Source organism: Barbus barbus, assembly GCF_936440315.1.
Source record: "Barbus barbus genome assembly, chromosome: 20".
Lineage (NCBI taxonomy): Eukaryota > Metazoa > Chordata > Actinopteri > Cypriniformes > Cyprinidae > Barbus > Barbus barbus.
Window position 1 is genome coordinate 17,889,379 of NC_136748.1, and position 20,128 is coordinate 17,909,506.

The following is a 20,128-nucleotide window of genomic DNA, read 5'->3' on the forward strand; positions in this document are numbered from 1 at the left end:
AAATAGAAAGAGTGTACGAAAATACATTTTTGGGTGTTATAATTGATTATAAATTATGTTGGAAATCACATATTAATCATGTAAAAAAAAAAGATGTCCATTGCAATATTCTCATGCTTGCCTACAGGGCCCTGCATGGTTTAGCACCAGAATATCTGACTGAACTTTTAACTGTCTACACCCCAAGGTGTAATCTCCGCTCTTCTGATTTTGGCTTGTTAACTATTCCTGACCTGACCGGGATTTTTCTTCTGTGGCACCAAAACTCTGGAATTCTCTCCCTTCTGAAATTAGACAGCCTGAATCTTTTAGTATTTTTAAATCTTATCTTAAAGTGTATTTTTTCCAGTTAGCATATATGTGAATTTTTATTTTTATATATATATATTTTTGTACTCTTATGTGTATCTTTTTTACTTCATATTTGTATTTGTATGTAAAGCGCTTTGAGATGCTACTTTTAAAGGTGTTATATAAAATAAAGTTTATTATTATTATTATTATTATTATATGTTAAATATAATAAAACATATTTTGAATGAAAAAACTTTATATATATTGTATTGTGCGCTTATAGTTCCATGCATTATTTATTGTGTGGAGGTGTGGGGTCACATATATAAAACCAATTTAAATTCAATATATATGTTACAAAAGAAAGCTATCAGGATTGTTAAAAGGGTTGATTATTACGAACCAACAAATAAATTGTTTATTAATTTACATGCATTACAATCTGTAGATTTAGTTAATTTATATACTTTACAGTTAATGTACAAAGTTTATAATAATTTACTTCCAAATTGTATTCAGAGGCTGTTCAAAATAAGAGAAAGTCAGTATAATTTAAATAAAATATGTAGTAATGAAATAATGCAAAAAGTAGGTGCTTACCTACTTTTTGGGGTAAATCTATGGAATAAATGTGATAAGGAACTAAAAGTATGTAATTCATTTTGCCAATTTAAGAAAATGTATAAAAATAAAGTGATAAACAATTATATGACTCAGTATTAATCAATTGTGTTTGTATTGTTAAAAAATAGAAGTAACAGCTGGAGTGTGTATTTTTTTGTTTGTTTTGAATTATGTTTGTACATTTTGGGAAATGTTTTTGTAATATTGCTTATTTTGTGTTATTTAACTTAGTGAAAAGTGTCGCCCATTCAGTTAATTATGTATAAAGGGTAGGCATAATAAGCAAGGCTTCTGCCTACACCTTTTTTGGTAAATATGTATTTTTATTTATTTTGTGAAAATTTGTCTGTGAGGACCGGAAATAAAATTATTATTGATATTGAACTGCCACTGCATGATCGAAAGCAGCCAGTCAACATGTAACTAAACATCTAGTAGTAAACCTTTTGAGTATGTAACAATTTCGATGACACAAGCTTTAAATCTGAATGAATAAAACAAAACAACAAAATTAGGACATCAATTAGACATATAAATATGATAAAAGCACGCCACCCACTGAACGTTTATTCAGCATTGCGTGAACTGTCAGCATGGCGCGTAGAGACCCGTGGCCCGAGAGCTCGGAATCACAATGACTGCAAAGATTCAATTTCTTACTCTCTTCAACTTGCCCTGTATCGTTTGCACCAATGGAGGGGCGAGAGGCATCCCAGTGGCTCCTAACATCTCGCATCCTTTCTGTAAAGAACTCATTTGTCCTTTAGCTTTGGCATTAGCTGGTACGGAACCCTATTTCTTCATGAATTATTGAGACAGAGAGCCCCAGAGAAAAGACACATGGATTTGCCATCTGCTCTAAAAGAGGGAAAATGGATTCTAAGACCCAAACAAGAATCAGACACAGATACAGTGTTTTAATGTTGTGTAAGGGAGGGGGAATGTTTTCACAATTACAGTGTACCGTCTGTGACTTAACAAGATAATATTTGTTAACGGGTAAAAGCATCAGGGCACAGGGGGCTAATCTGGATCAGTCGTGCATAACCTAGTTTTGAATTAAGATTCTAGAGAAATTAAGCGATACAACAAAGAAAATAAACATGCCAGTTACTGCAGTCATTATGCAGCCTTGCAGATACTTCCAAACCGCAAATGCAAAGCTATAATGAAAAGACAATTACAGATAAATTCAGACTTGAACTATTGGAGTAAATCTCACTAACACAGTGCAATGAAAACTTTTGCTGCAAGAAAGCAGCTGTCATGTATCTGAAATGTGCCATGAATACAAAATAACCTTTAGCAAAAGGCCACAGAATTGAGATTTCTAGTTCTAAATCATTCTGCTTTTAGCAGCTCATGGCAAAATAATTCATCGTCTCGCACAGCTAGCAATTCTGGTATACAGATTGTCTGAAGCGACTGACCAAAGTTTCTTTTGTTTTAATGTGCTGGTTGCAGGTTTATCAGAAATAGATTATACCACAACAATAGGCCATCTGATGCTAAAACAGCACTAAATGACCTGAACTGACCTTGACCTGCAGATCAATTTTACTGAATGAGTGTGAATTCATTGTGCTCCGAAAAAAAACACAGCTAAGATACGTACCTCTAGAGACTGCAGGTACCCTTCCTGCGGGTCGCAAAGCAGAGAGGAGATGCGATGATTGTTCCTCATGCAGCGGATGTTGGTGTCCCTCCACAGGGGGAAGATCTGCCGGATCACTGTCATCCGGCCCAGAGCACTGTGGACAAGCTCCATGATCTCCGTGTCACTAACCTCCTACACACACACACACACACACACACAAAGGTATAGTGTGAAAGCAGACATATTAAAACCTACTGTCACAAAAAAGCCACTAAACAAATATATGTTTTGACCTCTGTCTGCTCTGAGGACTGTCCCTGCAAATAAACAACATTTTATTGTTCCAAAACCATTTGATATCACTGCTGAATCTGACCTACAAGTGCTTATCACCTCTGCAAAACCAGCAAACTGAAATATTTCAAGATATCACACACTACCAGACTTTCAAATAGTCCTAAACACAACAAATTCATGCAAAAACATATGATTCATTGCTTGGAGTTGGAGAACAATGAAAACTGGCTGGTAATAAATTTGGTGTTGTTGCGATAACATGATTTGTGGTGTCAAAGAAAAAAAAAATTCAGTGAGTGTACATGAAAATATACATTTGAAAGGAATACATAAATTAGATATCAGTGTTAATAAAGAAAAAAAACAGCTAAGCAGGGGGGAAAAAGCAAGGAAATGCTAAAATGCACAGCAATCAAATGCATAAATCTCTTGTGAGTCAAAGTAGAAGTAAATATCAGCATCAAAACATATCAATGAAAAGTCAGAAGTGCTTCAGCCTTACTAAGAAACAAAACTAAGGAAATTAAGGCCTGTCTGTTTAAAATGTAAAGCATATAGTTTAGCTCATGTAGTCTTTGAGTGCAATTTATAAACACACACAGGAATAGCTAAAGCCTCAGGGAGTTAAGAACTAAACCTACTCTCTCAATTAAGTCCAGGAATGTGACGTACAACATATGGAGGAAAAATAATGACAGCAATGATGGATTGGTCCCTCTGAGAATATATGTGCATGACAGTCAAAACACTTCTAAAGATCTGCAATATTTAATCAGCTGCAAACTGAAAAATTATTGCAATATATGGTACAATAAATGTCCAGTTTTAAAATCTATAAAATAGTGAAAGCTCTGAAATGTCCTCTGTGTTGCATTTAAGCAGGTTTCTTCAACCTCATGCAATTTGTAACAGAGCTGTGTGACAGTCTTTGGTTATCTAGGGCTTTATGAGTCTGGTATGTACGCCCTATCTCCAGAGATAAACAAGTCAGTCATAGCATAAATACCTTTAGGCTCTTCACATGTATAGCATTTGCATTTAAGCTAATTATAAATCATACACTCTACTGGTGAAGTAACATTTCACATAAAAAATACAAATCGGTTGTCTTTACTCACCCTTATGTCTTTTGAAACCTGCATGACTTTCTGAGTACAATGAAAGTGAACAGTGACCTAGACCGTCAAGCAAGATTATAAAAGTGATGTTTCCAGTGAATGACAACTTGCAGTATTTCTCATACCAAGCTATTATATGGGTTCAGAATATTAGATATATAAGAGTCATATGGATGATGCTTGCATGCTGCATTTTTTATATGGAGCCGTTGGCCTTTATTTACTTTCATTGTAATGAAGAGAGAAGACATACATTTTATTGTGAACTATCACTTTAACCATATTATACAATTTATGCATTAATGTATTTATTTTCTTTATGAGTATGTTTCCTCAACTTAGTCTTAGTGTTCTCTTATAAGTTTCTTATGCTAACCAACAATGCATTTATCAAACATTTAAATTATTTGATGAAAGGAAAGTTCAAAAGAACAGCATTTATTTGAAATAGAATCTTTATAAACATTGTAAATATCTTTACTGTCACTTTGAATCCATTTAATACATACTTACTGAAAAAATGATTAATTTATTTTAGAATTGTAATTCTGCATTACAGAAGGCCTAAATAGTATTTCTATTTTCTAAGACAGCTTTTGACTCACTGACCTTTATAAATAGGGAACATTCAGGTCTCACAATGACTTTGATTTTACAAAATATCTTTCTATAATCTTGGCAGCAGTTTAACCTCTGGCATTTGAAAAAAAATAAAAAATAGGGTATCAGAAGCATTTGCAGAGATCACAGTGCTGAGATGACTCACAGTGTTGAATGCTGGGAGTTCATAAGCAACCTCCAAACACATTAAATCAAAACAGCCCACCATATAAATGATCTCTGATACACGTCCCTGGTGAAGGTATTAATTATTCATTTATTCATGACTATAAAACTTTTTTACTGATCAATTGATCAGGGGTATATTAAGCAGAGTCAGGACTTCCGATGTCACTGTCTCTAATTAAATCATCGCAGATGTTTGAATCCCTGAACATGCTGCATGAAATCTGTCATTTAATTAAACTTCAAGCGCTTGTAAAAGCAAGAGAATATTCTGACATCTATTAAAGGTCAGAACCCCTGAATATAACTGAAGACACATCTGTACAGGAGCTTGGGCTTAATGAAACAATGACATTATAGGAATAGGGAAAACAGATTTGTTTTCCCCACTCAATGTTTAATTTCAAATATTTCCAGTAAAATTATTTATTTAGCATCCTTGTATTGTTAATCATTCATTTGCAACTGGACTTTGTGTTCCAAGCACTGATAAACAAAGTCCAGTTCAAAATAAATTAACTATACTAGACGTTCTGTCATGACCTTGATGGATGAAAACTGCAGAGGCTTAATTGAGGTTCATAGGTGTTGTGGTGACCTTCATGTCGGCTGTGTGTCAAGGCACAAGCAAATTACTCAGCTTCAATTCAGAATAAGGGATAAACAGCAATGTGACTCAGTGAACATCTAAACCTTTCCTGCCTCGAGGTAATGCATAGCGAGTTTCTCTCTTTTACCATTTCTAGGTTGAATGTGACTGTGCTTTAATTTGATCACACTGAAACCTGACTATGCAAATGAGCAAATATGAAACAAGGACAAAACCACTACAGTAAACCACTACAGTAAAAGAGCGCTATATAATTTACATACGTAGGAACATTTACACTTCACTTCTAGTAACTAAGAGTGCACATACTATATATCATCACAGTCAATTTTATGAGAAGTGCACTCATTTGAGAAAATTACCATTTTTATTTTTTCAAACATACATACCTGCAGCCATTTTCCAAAAAATAAACATAATTTGGTCACCTTCATGTTGTTCCAAACATGTATGACTTTCTCTCTCCAGTGGAACACAAATGGAGATGCTTAGCAGAATGTCTAAGCTTTTTTCATACAGGGAAAGTAAACATTTTCATATTTTCCAAGTAATATTTTGATTGAATGACGACTGGTGTTTTCGTATACCAAGCGATCATATGGGTTCAGAAGACAGAAATAATATCCTATGGACTACTTTTATTATGCTTGTATGGTGCAATTTTGTCCTTTTCAACACTCCTAGTCCCCATCCACTTTCACTGTATTAAAGAGAGACCTCTGACACATATATTTTTGCCATTTTTTTGGCATTGGCTTTTTTAAAAATGTGTCCAAATGGGATCAAAAACCTTTTCTGCTGAAAAACCTTTCCAGAAGAGTGAAAGCTCTTATATAGGTAAGGTAAGGGATGCCTCTTTTACTTGTGAATGGTTTTGAAATCCTATTTGTTTGGTCATGTAGTGCAGATAGATACAGAGAGACAAAAGTGTTTTTGTATAAGCTTGTAGTGTGGTGTAAGATTTTAAACTCGAGTATGACGAGAGAAGCAAAGTAAAAGCAAAGGTTTCTTTCTCTCTCACTCTGTGCACTTTTTGTCTTATTGTGTAGAATTTTCTCTTGGTGTCATCACATCAAACGGAATCAGAGTTTTTATGCCATTCAGCCCACAGCCATGCTCTCTGTCTTATTGAGTACTGCACTCAGTTCTTATTGGGCTAGACTTGCTGTGTTCAGCTCTCATTGGTTCTTGTAGGGCCAGACTCTCATTAGGTCTTGCTTCCACATCCAGTCTTCAGTCAACAGACTGAGGGAAAGAGAGGAATAAGGAGAGCAAAACTGTGGCTCAGAGTTGTGCCAGTGCAATAATCCACTGTCAGCTTTGCTCTAGCATGGTGACAGCATATTACATACTGAATGAGATATGTGCCACATATCAAACACTGTAAATTGAAATCGGAGATGACGACAGCAGACTGAATTTGGGCTGTTTTCAGGATCTGACTGCCAACAGCTTCGAATTCGATCCCTCTTTTCTGAAACAGATAAGAATGAGTTATGAAACTTATTATGAATATGTGCTTACCTCATTGGCGTACACCCAGTGACTATCTTTGGATGCTAGATTCGTTTCCACAGCCTGCAGAAAACAAAAAGACAAAAGAATGCAGAAAAATTACTGTGATGAAAATAATCTAAAAAATAATGAAAACAAATCTTCTTGGTCTGCATACAAAAATTATAAGCTCAATCATGGCGCACAGAGAGCCAAGGACACTCTTTTAAAAAAAGTACTTTTGTAAAACATTTAAAGAAACAAGTTGATTTTCAACTTTTTAGGAGACATTTTGTACACTTCAAAAACTTGAATTTCTGCTTCCTGTAGCAATGTAAAAAGAAAACTAAGGAAGTTATCTTGAAGAACTTTGATAACCCAAACTCTTTTGGCTACCATTGACTATATCTACTGTATGAACAAAAAACACTGTCAACGAAATGGAATAGCAACTGTTGGATATCTGATTGTGAATCTTGACAGTGGCCACAGTGGACCATCTACATTATGTGAGATAGGAACACCTGCAGAGGCACAGGCTGGCTTTCATGTTTAGGGAGTAGATATTGGACTAACCGCAGGCAGTAATGAAGCGATAAGACCACATTGCAGGAGACTGATCAAAAACGTTCCTTATCAAACATCCTGTCCAGGTTCAATATAGGAGCATTCTATACAGAAAGAGATAGTGGGAGTGTATTTCTGTGTCAGACAGACAGATGAAACACAAAAAAAGTAATTTTCCTGCTCAAGCTGCATTTCAAAGTACACATCGGATGCAGGAAAAGATTAAAAAACAGCTGGAGGTTGGAACGCCGCTTGCATGCATGCTTCAGAACAATAGAGAGTGTCTTGGTGGTTCTTTACATCAACATGAAAAAATATTGATCCAAATTCTTCTACTGAATTGCACTTGGATGTGCAGCACAGCACTTGCACCACATGTACTTCAGTCCAAGGGAGTGAATCACAGTCTTGCACTATGCTGGAAAGAGCAAGTGCATTGAAGCATCTGTAAAAACTCCTTGCTTTTCAATCTATGCTTCCTGTTGTGCAACCAGTCAAACCCAGACCATAACATCATATTATTAATTTATATATGTTGGTAGTGCAGGGTAATACCCAAAGTCATAACCAAATTCCCTTGCTTCCTGCAGTACGTTTTATGGCAACTCTTTCTCTCTAGCATGCAATAGATCAGAACAACAGGAGTTTCCAGGACTGCAATCCTGTTCCACAACGACAAGGAAGAAAAGTGAGCATCGCTCACTTATTCAACTGAAACTCCTGATTTCATGAAGAAGACAGCTTTTGATCCCTTCATTTTTCATCTCAACCTTCAAAGAATTTTTATGCCTTTTTGTACTGTGACATCTTTTCTACTGCAAAAACTGTGACGTTATTAAGCAGAAACTGGGATCGCTTCCTTCACCATCATCACTTTATATCATGAATCAAAGAGAGAACCAGGGCTCTCAAGTGTCACGCATTGAGCGTGACAGTCACTCATTTCGGTCTATTGTCACGCACTCCCGCCACACATTGTATTTCTCACGCAGAAAAAACTATTTATAATATATTTAATATACCGCAGCGCCCAACATTTCTCTGACCGCGCCGCTCTCGCTATTGAACCGGCAGGATTCAAGCGCGTCTCCCCTGGAGTTCTTAGTCGAGCCTGCCACTTATCAGCCAATCAAAAAAAAAGAAATAGGCTACACAATAGCCAATCAGAAAATAGCACTATTGTATCTGGGTAATATTTAACGCAACAACCAATGAAAAAGCATCACTTTGAGCACAAAGTAAGTAATGATCTCCTGTTACAGCAAATTCACAACTTGTTTGACACAAACAATATTATGACAACTTGACTGCTGTTAGAGAATGTTTCCCAGATAATTAACATCAGTTTTTCATGAGTGTCTGTTACTTAGCCAACAGTTTTACAGCCTGTTCACTGACAACATCTGCTCAGAACAAGTAGTCTAGGCCTAGTCATATTGTCGTTATCACACGATGACTGACATATTGTCACATTATAAATATATCTCTCTCCAATAGGCTTAATAATTTTATTAGCACTAAATTAATTCAAGTGTATTGCATAGTTGATGTTATAAACTTTTAAAATCATGTCATATTTTATAATTATATCCTGGCCATGGATGCATTAATCATTGCATCTCGGATAAAAGGCAACTAAGCATCCTTTCATTCACCCTGAGAGGAAAGCCCCCCAATAAGGGCAGGTTACGGGGGGGGGGGGGGGGGGGGGGGGGGAGATGTCACTCTTGTCTGTCTTCAAAACTTGAGAGCCCTGGAGAACATACAATAGAACATGATCCAACTTCAGTAGTTTAGAAAAAGAAGGGTTACATGTGGTGCACAACAGATTTTGAATAATAAAACTGTCTTTTTTAAGCTTTATTAAGCAACATGCAGGCTAGACAAATACAAATAACATTACTGTTCTACAAAATTAGAGACAGCATCACTTAAGGAACAACAATCAAGACTTAATAACTGCAAGTGTAGACTACTCTGCTGTGTTGATAATGAGAACAAATGATTCTGTTATTTGACTGTCAATTTATTTCTTCACTACAGCAAGTAGCTGGTGATTTTTGGTGGTTTGCTGTTGGTAGATTACCACATTAAGGAAAGTGTAAAATGCATCTCAATTTAACTTCATTAACAGTTGAAATGTTTTAAGATAGAACTGAATTTTAGTTCCCTTCCAGGAACTCGAGCTGCGTCGAAAATGCTAGGGGAACGCCTTCAGCATGACCGGGTTCTGAACTAGAGTGTAATCTGTCTAATGGAAGGGTGAGACATCATAGGCGGGTGGCGTAACCGACCGGGAAGCATAAAAGCACGTGCGGCGGAGCCAGCGTTTGCTTTTTGTCATTCAGCAACCGCCTCTCTGTCTGTGGGTATTGTCCTTGCATGTTGTGAGTCTTATTTAGTGTTGTTTGACTTCCTCTTTTCTTTTAGCATCCACATTGCTTGCTTTTCTCTCAAAGTCAGCTCCCTCGTCTTCATCCTGGTTTGTGTGTGTCATCATCGAATGAAAGATTCAGAATACAGAAGTAATGGATATAACTGATACGACACATTCCCTGCTTTTAATATCTGAAGAATTAATGCAATTAATGCAATGCTGATCACTTAGAAAGACCTGTGAGGCAACTGTTCCAATACTTATGCTCAAAATCAGATAGAGGGATGAAACTCTAAAAGTGCTGAACTTCTTAGCTGGTAAAGCATCTATGTGTTGAATCACCCAATAATAAAATGTGACATTCTGTAGTTTTGTCTCATATTCATATTTTAATCATATTTGTAAATGTCTTGACTCGACAGCCAACAGAGCAATTTTGTCTTTACTGTTCCAATACTTTTGGAGGGCACTGTACGTCCACAGAGCTGCCCTGTGGAGAAGGACGGATCAACTTCTGGTATGCTTTGGTCCTCCTAAGCGGGGTCTGCCTGCCTCTAAGCAGACCCTTAGTCGGTGGATCGTGGATGCTATTTCTCTTGCTTATGAGTCCTCTGGTCTCCCCTCGCCTATGGGGGTCAAGGCTCACTCCATCCGAGGTATGGCGGCCTCCAAGGCCTTCCTGGCAGGTGTTCCTATGCAGGACATCTGCAACGCTGCAGTTTCGTCCGATTCTATGGCCTTGATCTGCGGGCCACTCCAGGCTCTTCTGTTCTCTCGCCCTCATCGTGCTCCCGAGGGATACACACAGGGCAGGGACTTGGAAGTCTGGTGGCGTGGGCATCTCGTTCCCCTAGCGTTTTCGACGCAGCTTGAGTTCCTGGAAGGGAACGTTTCAGGTTACTTATGTAACCCTGGTTCCCTGAAGGGAACGAGACGCTGCATCTCGAGGCCATACTTCCAGCATCCTTGCGATCGTTTGCTTCATTCCTAGAAGTAAACGCCGGCTCCGCCGCACGTGCTTTTATGGTGACGTCACCCGCCTATGACGTCTCGCCCTTCCATTGGACAGATTACACTCTATTTCAGAGCGCGGTCACGCTGAAGACGTTCCCCTAGCGTTTTCGACGCAGCGTCTCGTTTCCTTCAGGGAACCAGGGTTACATACATAACCTGAGATGTTTTATTTAACGGACTAACAGTCTGCCTTCTAGTTCCAGTCTTTGGGTATGGAATGAGAAAAGAAAAGAAAAATGGCTGCTTTGCCATTTCAAGCTGATTTCATAAAAACATGTTTCAGAATTCTAGAACTGCCTTATCTGATTGCTGAAGTTGTTTCACATGTAAATGATAAAATCTACAAAAAACAATACAGTTGTTCTTTCTTTTAAATCTTTGCATTTAATTTTATTCAAAATGTAGAAACTATCAGCTATTCAAAATTTATCGCATTTTTCAATAACACAGGATGCACAAGAACATAATTACATAAGGGGTCATTATATAAGTGAAAGTGTTGGTTGAAAGCAGTTGCATTTCTTACAGCTTTTGAGCACTGATTGTAATGTCCCATCTCCAGCTGTGGTGAACCTTGAACAAGACAAGCAGCAGCACTTTCTAAGAAGTGATTTTCAGTAGAAATCCCATTCGTTTTCTTTCTATCATTTCATCACACATGCATCATACATGAGTCCTTGTAAAATGTTAAGAAATGCTAGCAGATCGATGCATTGCCTTGATAAAGAAAACCATCTAGCCTTTTCTGTGCCCCATTATCATTTAACAATTCATGGAGCTCAGCTAGCATTGCGGTCCCAAGGCCATGGTTTTGATCTCTAGGACTGATAAAATTCATCTAAGCATCTTCTAAATACGTAAATGCAACAATAAAAACGATCATGGCCAATTCTGTAGCACCTTCACAAGTTATTCCTCAAATGTATGTCTTTCTGTAAACTTTGCACAGTTGTTTTCATTAACATTGCATGCATTTCCCAGGTCTGCTACGACCTGCCCTCCGTACCTGTTTGCCTTAATAATGCGTGCCCACTGCAAAGGTGGCCAAAGCTGCCAAACCAAGGGCTGATGAGAAGATTTGAGCGGCCCATCAAAATATGGATGTGTGTGCACAAGTAAAGACCAGTGGCAAAGGAAAAAAATAAATATGTTCTTGGTGATTGGAAGCACGTATAGGCCTATATATCGTTCTCAGATGGCAATAACAAAACATTTCAAAACACCTCCATAATTCAATTCTCACTGGCAGAAGAAGCATAAGGGAATAAATGCATCAGTTGAAGTGGATGTACACTTTTGTAGAATATCAGAGACTGAATCAGACAAATTTACGATGCATCAGAACATTGAAACCAGAGGAGCTGGAATTCAGAAAGGCCCCAAGGAAACAGGACGCCGTAAATCAGATCCCTAGCTCCAACTAATCTGAAGCAAGCAAACTAACCAACTCTTTCACAAAACAGCTTACAACCTTGAGACAAAAGAATACTTATTGATAATTCCAATTCAGGAAGGAGACCGTCAAATTTGGGGTAAGTAATCAGGACTGATGGTCAAAGAGATGGCTATCACGTGGGTTCCCCGCTGAATTCACAAGCTTCCTTAGACTGACTACCCCCACACATAGAAGACAAAGAACACAACTGAAATTCCTTGGTTCACAAAGACTGTCTGCTTCCATATGCACCTAAAATCATCTTAAAAGACTTTCATTTTCAATTTTTAATGAAACTAATCATTTCTATGCATAACTGCATATTATGTATGTAACCCACACATTTGACTATCCTTGTTTTAATCACTCATTGTGTATGTCTTGCTTTTAATAAGTATTGAATAGCTTACGCCTTAAAGGGTAATATTCATGTTTGGTATGTATGAAAATTTAAAATTCATGCTTTAAATGTTTCTTCCAATCAATTCTTTGTCAAATGCATCATAGTCTTGTTATAGAAATCATGTTCAAAATTATATTTTGCAAGAGCCTGTAAAGTTCAGACCTCTGACTGAACAGATAACATGTTGATTTATTAGTGGGGTGGAGAAACAAAGCAATCTAATTGGTCAAGACGTCCAGATGGGACGGTCTGAAAGCAGAGTTTAAAAACTCAGGACACCATCAAACGCTCTCTTCTTCTTAAAAATCCTCTTCTTCTTAAAAATGCTCTCTTACAACCTCTTGGTCCTCTCCCTTCTCCTCTTCTTCTCTTTTGCCACAGCGTTTTGACAGTGCTCTTTGAGCGTGCTCTGGCCCACGTGCCAGCTGCTACCACAATGAGAAGAAAACCAACCTATAGTCTCATTACATCCTTTTATTCTTTTACTTTAATTTATTCTCTTTTCCATTGTGAGTTTCATGTATTCAGTTAAGTTTTGCCGCCACGCCTCGTCTTCGAGTTCAACTGGAGTCTGTGACCGCCTCAAAACTTCAACCAGCCACAACTCCATTGGCTTCCCAAGACGTCACTTCACGACTACTGAACTCTCAACTAATCAGACACTTCGGGGAACCCCCCTGTCTGCAACGGCGACGACGACGACACAAAGAGATTCCCTTAGCAAAGCAAGCAAGTAACAGGTTCTAACTGAATCAGGTGCAGTTCATATAAATTTTAGCCTCATTGAGAAACTCAAAGCGAGGATTAAATAAGTGATTGATGGTTGTTAAGGTCTATGCAATTGAACATATTGCTATAAACTTGGGATATCACATTTCCATTCTCTTAAACTCATCCTTTCCTCACTTTCTCTCTTTCTGCAATGTGTGAAGGAGTGAATGCTTGTGTTCATGTGTTAGAATAGTCTGTCTTAGGTTTATATAAATAAAATCTTATTTATATTGAAAAGAGAAGTATCTTGTGTTTTGTGCTCACAAGTTAATGTCTTAAACTGCCGATCTTGTTACTGTGCTATTAAATAGTGTTTTCATATATATGGATATATATATATATATATCTTTTATATATCTATATTTTGGATTTTAATATCCAGTGCAGAGGTTGTTATACGGTTCGTTCAGTGAATCGCCGTAACAGTGATTCTGTTCAAATTCCTTATAAAATCCTAAATGATTCCCTTTGAGCTAAATTAAACTATTTCTTTAAATTACATATTAATATTAAGTTTTTTTTAATTACGTTACACTTTGAAATTAAATCCAGTCTGCTATCTGCAGTGTTTCCTGATTCGCCTCATCACATAACCTGCCTGTTTCTGAAAGAAAAAAAAAAAAAAAAAAAAAAAAAAAACTTGTCTATTTCAGTTCTGAATTGATTTCAACTTTGTTTTTCCTTGCCTTGGTTTTCTTACTGTTGTAGACTGCAAGAAAGTGCAAATATTGTGTTCTGGTAAAAATCTGAACAACAAATCTGAACCTAAACATGTCAGTTGGACCAGCAATGTTCTCCCTCTGCTTAGAATTAAACAACTCTTGCCCTTGAAAGATGCAGTGCTAAGATCAGTTCTCACTTTCTCAGCTGTAGATTCAACAAGGCATAAAGAAAATAAAAAAATCCTTGGAAAACCGCTGGAAAAATCTCATGGTCAATTTGAGGAGGAATAGGTTTTATGAAAGTTTGATGTCTAAACTCACATTCACTCAAGGTCAACAGCCTTACACAGGAGAAAGATGCTTCGTTTAAAACATGCTTCCTCCCAAAAGAAGGCTTATGGCCTGACCAAATATAATCCAGGGACGCCAAATGATATCATCAGAGAGCAACAACACCGATGAAGAATTTTTTCATTACATGTCACCCCGCAAAACCAGACAAAAACATGTGTACGAGATGAAACTAGAGTGCTAGGGATGGAATGCAGCATCATTTGGGATGAAATATTGTTCAACACAGTGAGACTCTCAGTGATTGGTCAACAGGGAGCTATAGTGAGTTCTGATTGGCACCTTCATTGGCTTACTGGCAGAGCCAGGAGGATGGAGAGGAATACACACAGGTACAAACACACGTCTTCGTTATTGCTGCGACTGCAAGGTGAATGCATTAACACCAGTTCCTCCACGACTAAGAATCATTTGTCTTCAGAATAATGCCCAACAAAGATTGCACAACTGAAATAAAATCAATATGCGCTACTCACAAAACGCATTTGCCAATTCTCGGCCAGGAGGAACACTTGCACTGGTCATGTTTGCCCAGAGATGCATGCTAACAAACAAAGCAAAACACAACGGGTGTCCATATTGGTTAGGTTTATCAAAAACACCTGAATAGGAGCCACTTCCCGTGTTGCCTGCTCACACATACCACCCTGTGGGTTTGTTTATGTATCTACACACATTTCATGCGCATGACAGCGTTCTGACACCAGCAAAGTTCACTGGCAAACCACCAATAATCCTTGGAGACAAACGTAGAGAAAGCGCGGCTAGGCATTTTCCACTACTGACAGACCAAGTAAATTGCTTTCCATGCTAATAGCTGCAGTTTCACTTTTAAATTAAGCCAGGCAATAAACAAAACATGAAGATACTCTAAATGTACACAATAGAATTAAAATAAGAACACTGTGTAATTTGCTTCTCTTTTTAATGACTACAGGGTGCTCCATTAAAGGCAAACATTTGAATAATGTGTTTTTTATTCCTCACGGAAGGAAGAGTCGATGAAAGGAGGAACTGCAAGCGGTTACCCTGTGTCATCACATGAAATATCACTGCCAGAGAAAACAAATAAACAGAAATCTGCAGAGAAATGATACCGTCACCCGTGCAGCACTGTCAAGAGCTGTTTAAGACAGTGGAGGAGAGATGGGAGGAGAGATGAGAGAGATGGAAACAGCCCTGTTATGCTTGAAATGTGGGAATGGACGTCATAAAGAAAGACTGTTAAATGGTTTTGATCAAGTGAATTGAACCGGGCGCAGTCGTAAAACACTAACTAGGTTATAAACAGTCTGTCTGGGCATCTCACCGTTATACCTTTGGGATCTACCCTCATCCATAATTCTGTTCTGTACTGTTTCAAGTCTGTCATACACTCTAACAGTTTGAATGATCTCCTCTGAACAATCATAAACATGCTCTCTCTCTCTCTCTCTCTCTCTCTCCGTCTGTCTATGCCTCCCTCTCTGTCTACCCATCAATACGTGCAACAAACAATCAGCTGAAAGCCAATGAGAATTGATTCCCTGACACTGAGATTTGTGGGAGAGCAGGATGTCTTTGATAGTCCAGGGTTGAGTTCAGACTCTTGAATCAAACACCTACTGATTGCTGTCAATCCGCAACAGCATAAACAACAGCAAAACAGACAGGGATCCGCTGCAAAGGAGTCATGCATAAACTCTTGAACACTGTGGAAAAACTACAGGACAACTCATTTTGGAAATCAATTCTCCCTTAGGGATGTGCAAAACTACATATCTGCACAATCGACTGGAACACAATAGAAGATATTTTGAATAACCTTTCTACTGTTTTTGTCCATACAATAAATGTCAGTAGCATCCAAACAACTTCACTGATTTTAATTGTATGGATAAAAATCTTTTTTTCACGTGAGGAGGAAAGTCATACAGGTTTGGAACGAAATGAGAGTAAATTATGACAAAATTTTAATTTCTAGGTAAACTATTGCTTTAAGAACCTTTCTGCTGTCAAATATTGCCTCCAAATATATCACCTCCTTAAGAGAGACCCCTAGACATACATTTATGATACATATATATATATTTATAGTTATAGTACAATCTAGACCCATTTAAATTGTGTAAAAAAGCATGACGTTATGCAAATTTACATACATTTATTTTTTTTATTTTGTCTATCCATTATTCGAATACTATTTCATGTGCAATGCTGAATGAAAGGTTTACTTGAACAGCACTGAAATGATCTGAAACCATCCAAATACTTTTACATTTAACTTTGGCACTGACTTATCCCCACTCTCTCCTTCTATCTTACGGTACTTACATTCACAGTGATGTTACAGCTCTGTCTAATTCTAAGATGGACCTTGTTAAGTCAGATAACCTGTTACTATGGTAACTCTGAAACAGGCTTGTCACCCAAAGAGTGTTTAATTTAAGATGGAAGGATTTAGACAGAGGCTGCTCTACTCAAGGAAGCGACAGGTATTCACATGATTGAAAATGAGCATAAAATAGTGCTTACTATTCTATCACATGAATTAAGAATGTGAGATCAATGCTTCACAAAGAAAAACAGACATCCTCAGGGAACAGTGAGGAAATCTATTCCTTTATTTATTAATTACCTTGTCATGTTGTTGACATGTTTGGCTTCTTTTTTGCCTCTGGATATCAGTATTTGCATGCATACACATGCATAAGATACTGGATACTCAACCTAGGTCAGACGCTAATTAGACCCATGAATCTAGTAAACGCAAATACAAAGCATTCTTCTACTACAAAGGCCTTGATTAGATATTTTATCACACACAAACTCCCAACCTCCATTATATATTAATGGATAAGACATGTTTAAAATTAGTAGACGGACATCAGTTGTCACACAGTTGCTCATAGGGACCTGGGGGCTGTTTCATAAAATAAGTTTACCAAACAAGCCAGGCTTATTTCAGTTATTCTGACTTAGTTTGAACCAATTCAACTGACAATAAGTCAGACTAACTGAAATAAACCTGGCTTGTTTGGTAAACTTGTTTTATGAAACAGGCCCCTGGACCCTAAACCCAAAAAAACGTACAAAAAACCCCCAGCTATTAAAAGAGCAAATTTATTTGTATCTTTTAAGCTATTTAATTTAATTAACATTTAATTCGCTGCAATTTCATCCTGAGGCCTCTAATGGGTCCAGACACAAAAAGACTGTTGTTTTGCAAACATGAGCCTGAGCTGCTGACAGATACAGCAAGACTAACAGCAGTCAAAAACCTCAGGCTCTGAGTTCAACTCTCAAGCCCTATCTCTATCTGTCAGCACAAGCGGAGAGAATTGCATATAAACATATGAGTTTATGGTGTGTTTTGAGCAATTCAGAAAACTCAAATCACTAGTGTACATAACCAGGCAATAAAGGCAGAATGATTACTCAGACATCAGTCAGTTCACAGCTGTTGGTTACTCAAGGGAAAGAACTTGTGTGAGACAGAACTTAACATTTAGAGAGAGAGTGTGTGTGTAGATCATGTGAAGAATAATAAGATTAAAACAACTGATTCTGTGCCTACCCACAAATTAACATGCCAGTGTTCATGATACACATGCACACACTCAGGTATATGAACAAAATTATAGAGGTTATGCAGCAGGAATTGATGCAACACAGTTTTGAATTGTTGAGTGTGGATGTGGGGGGGAAGACATTGATGTGTGTGAGAAGTGGGATAAAGAAATGACTTGCAAAATGCAAATATCTAAAGATAAGATAAAAAGTTACTCAAATGTATTTTATGTTTTTAAGGTGCAGAATGTTATTTGTGTTATATATCTATTGAGAAACAAAAATAAACAGTTTACAGGTGCAGGGTTGGGTATTCTCAATGTTTTTCAATTGTGGGAGGCAGCAAGGGAAAGCAGCTTCCTTTGCCTGCTGTGACAAATGCAGGACTGAAGCACTAAAGAAAAAAATAGCCTATGGCACCAGAGCGAGACATAATATTATGAGAGAGGGACTGAAAATATGTGTGGACCTCTATACTCTCAGAATTTTTTTTACAAATGCTGTCACTGAGGTGGTACCGTTTCGAACTGTATTAATGTGTACCATTTAGGTGCTAATATGCAAACCGGGGTTATTATAATTAACTAAGACTAAAACTATATATATATATATATATATATATATATATTTTTTTTTTTTTTTTTTTTAATGACTAATTTAATGAATTTTATTTCAGGTTTAGTTTTACTGATTTTAGTACATCAAGATAAACTAAAAAGCCCAACAACAACAACAAATCTTTAAATAAAATTAAAATGGAAAATATAAAACTAAAAACTAATTCAAAATATCAATAAAAAGATGTTTAGATACTAACACTGTATGTACCTTTTAGGGGTAAATAAAGTACAAAATGCACCATTTGAAAAGGCGTGGGCCCCAATGAAAGCACCTTTTTTCCTAATAGTGTACCTGTGGGCTTTTCTGGGACAAAAAATGTGAAAACTGTGTGCAGGTATGTGACTATGTTACTTTCTTCTTTTTTTTTTGTAGGAGCAGGCCTTCTCCACTATGCATTTAACAACTGACTAGTCATTAGGTTATCTGAATGAGCAGTGGGTATTAGAGCCCTGAATAATCCACCAGACTGATTCCGTACAATCACAAGAAAGCAGTGACTGGCAAAATCTGCTCCTACAGCGTCTTTACACTGACAAACTGCAGCTGTCAAGACAATCAGCATGTGTCTTATCTTCTGTCCGCTGTGCACGCGAATCAACATTTGTATGTGATCTGCTGTTGCTTGTAATTGTGTTTCTATGTAAACACAATATATCTGAAGCTTGCTGGGGATTATATACAATTTAAAAACCTCATAACAGCAGGGGCCATGGGGGTGTCAAGTTTATATATATATCAGAGCATGAGAGAATTGTTACATTCTTACAGACAAAAAAATAAAAAATAAAAAAGGCAAAAAGAAGAGAGAGGAATATAAGCCTGACACACTGAGGGTCAGACCTGCAGAATTAATCTATATTATTAGCCAAGGGCCCTTTATGATGGCCCCATTGGCTGCCTGCTCAAAATGATACACAAACACCCTATGTAGATTACAGATTTATGATTATTATCTTATCCAGGTGATTTCAGCAATCACAACCTTTCATTAAAATAGAATGGAAAAATACATATACAGAAGTTAAATATCAGAATAAGCGTGGTTGATTTTACCTATTCACTCATTTTAAAGAATGTTATCATAACCATTTCAATCATTGCTTTAACATGAACAGCACTAAGAAAGTTCAAATAGTGGAACACTTTAGGCTGTACATAACTTCTATGTTGCAATAGGTTGCAATAGTTGCATTTATACCTATTGTAATGCCTAAGAAAATTAATTTGTCTATCAGTCTCCTCAGGGTACAGGGACCCTGGCAACACATAATTTTTGCTTATGAAATATTGATTAGAATTTATTTTACTCAAATCACCTATTAATACTCATAGCGAGCAATACACTATACTGGATCAGTTTGAAGTTATAAAATCAAGTTTTCCCAACGGTAAAATAACATAGAAGAGTATCCACTTCACAATTTTTCTCAAATGATCTTTGCTCACCTAGAAACTTTTATTGGCTGTTAGTTCTGAATAAGACATTAAAATGCACAAAGTAGACTGTGAACTCTACACCTCTGAGTGCCATTGCAAAATCTAAATAGACAGTGGATGA

General features: G+C 37.1%; 1 protein-coding gene across 1 annotated transcript in view; it reads right to left on the reverse strand.

Annotated features, from left to right (window-relative positions):
- The window catches only part of LOC306886016 (glutamate receptor ionotropic, delta-1-like), a 283,753-nt gene that overhangs the window by 42,645 nt on the left and 220,980 nt on the right, over window positions 1-20,128 (reverse strand). Inside the window, exons 5-6 of the mRNA XM_079442866.1 lie at window positions 6,851-6,904; window positions 2,534-2,707 (exon numbers count right to left, since the gene is read on the reverse strand). Coding sequence (XP_079298992.1) covers window positions 2,534-2,707; window positions 6,851-6,904 — 228 coding nt within the window. The remainder of the gene's footprint in view (window positions 1-2,533; window positions 2,708-6,850; window positions 6,905-20,128) is intronic.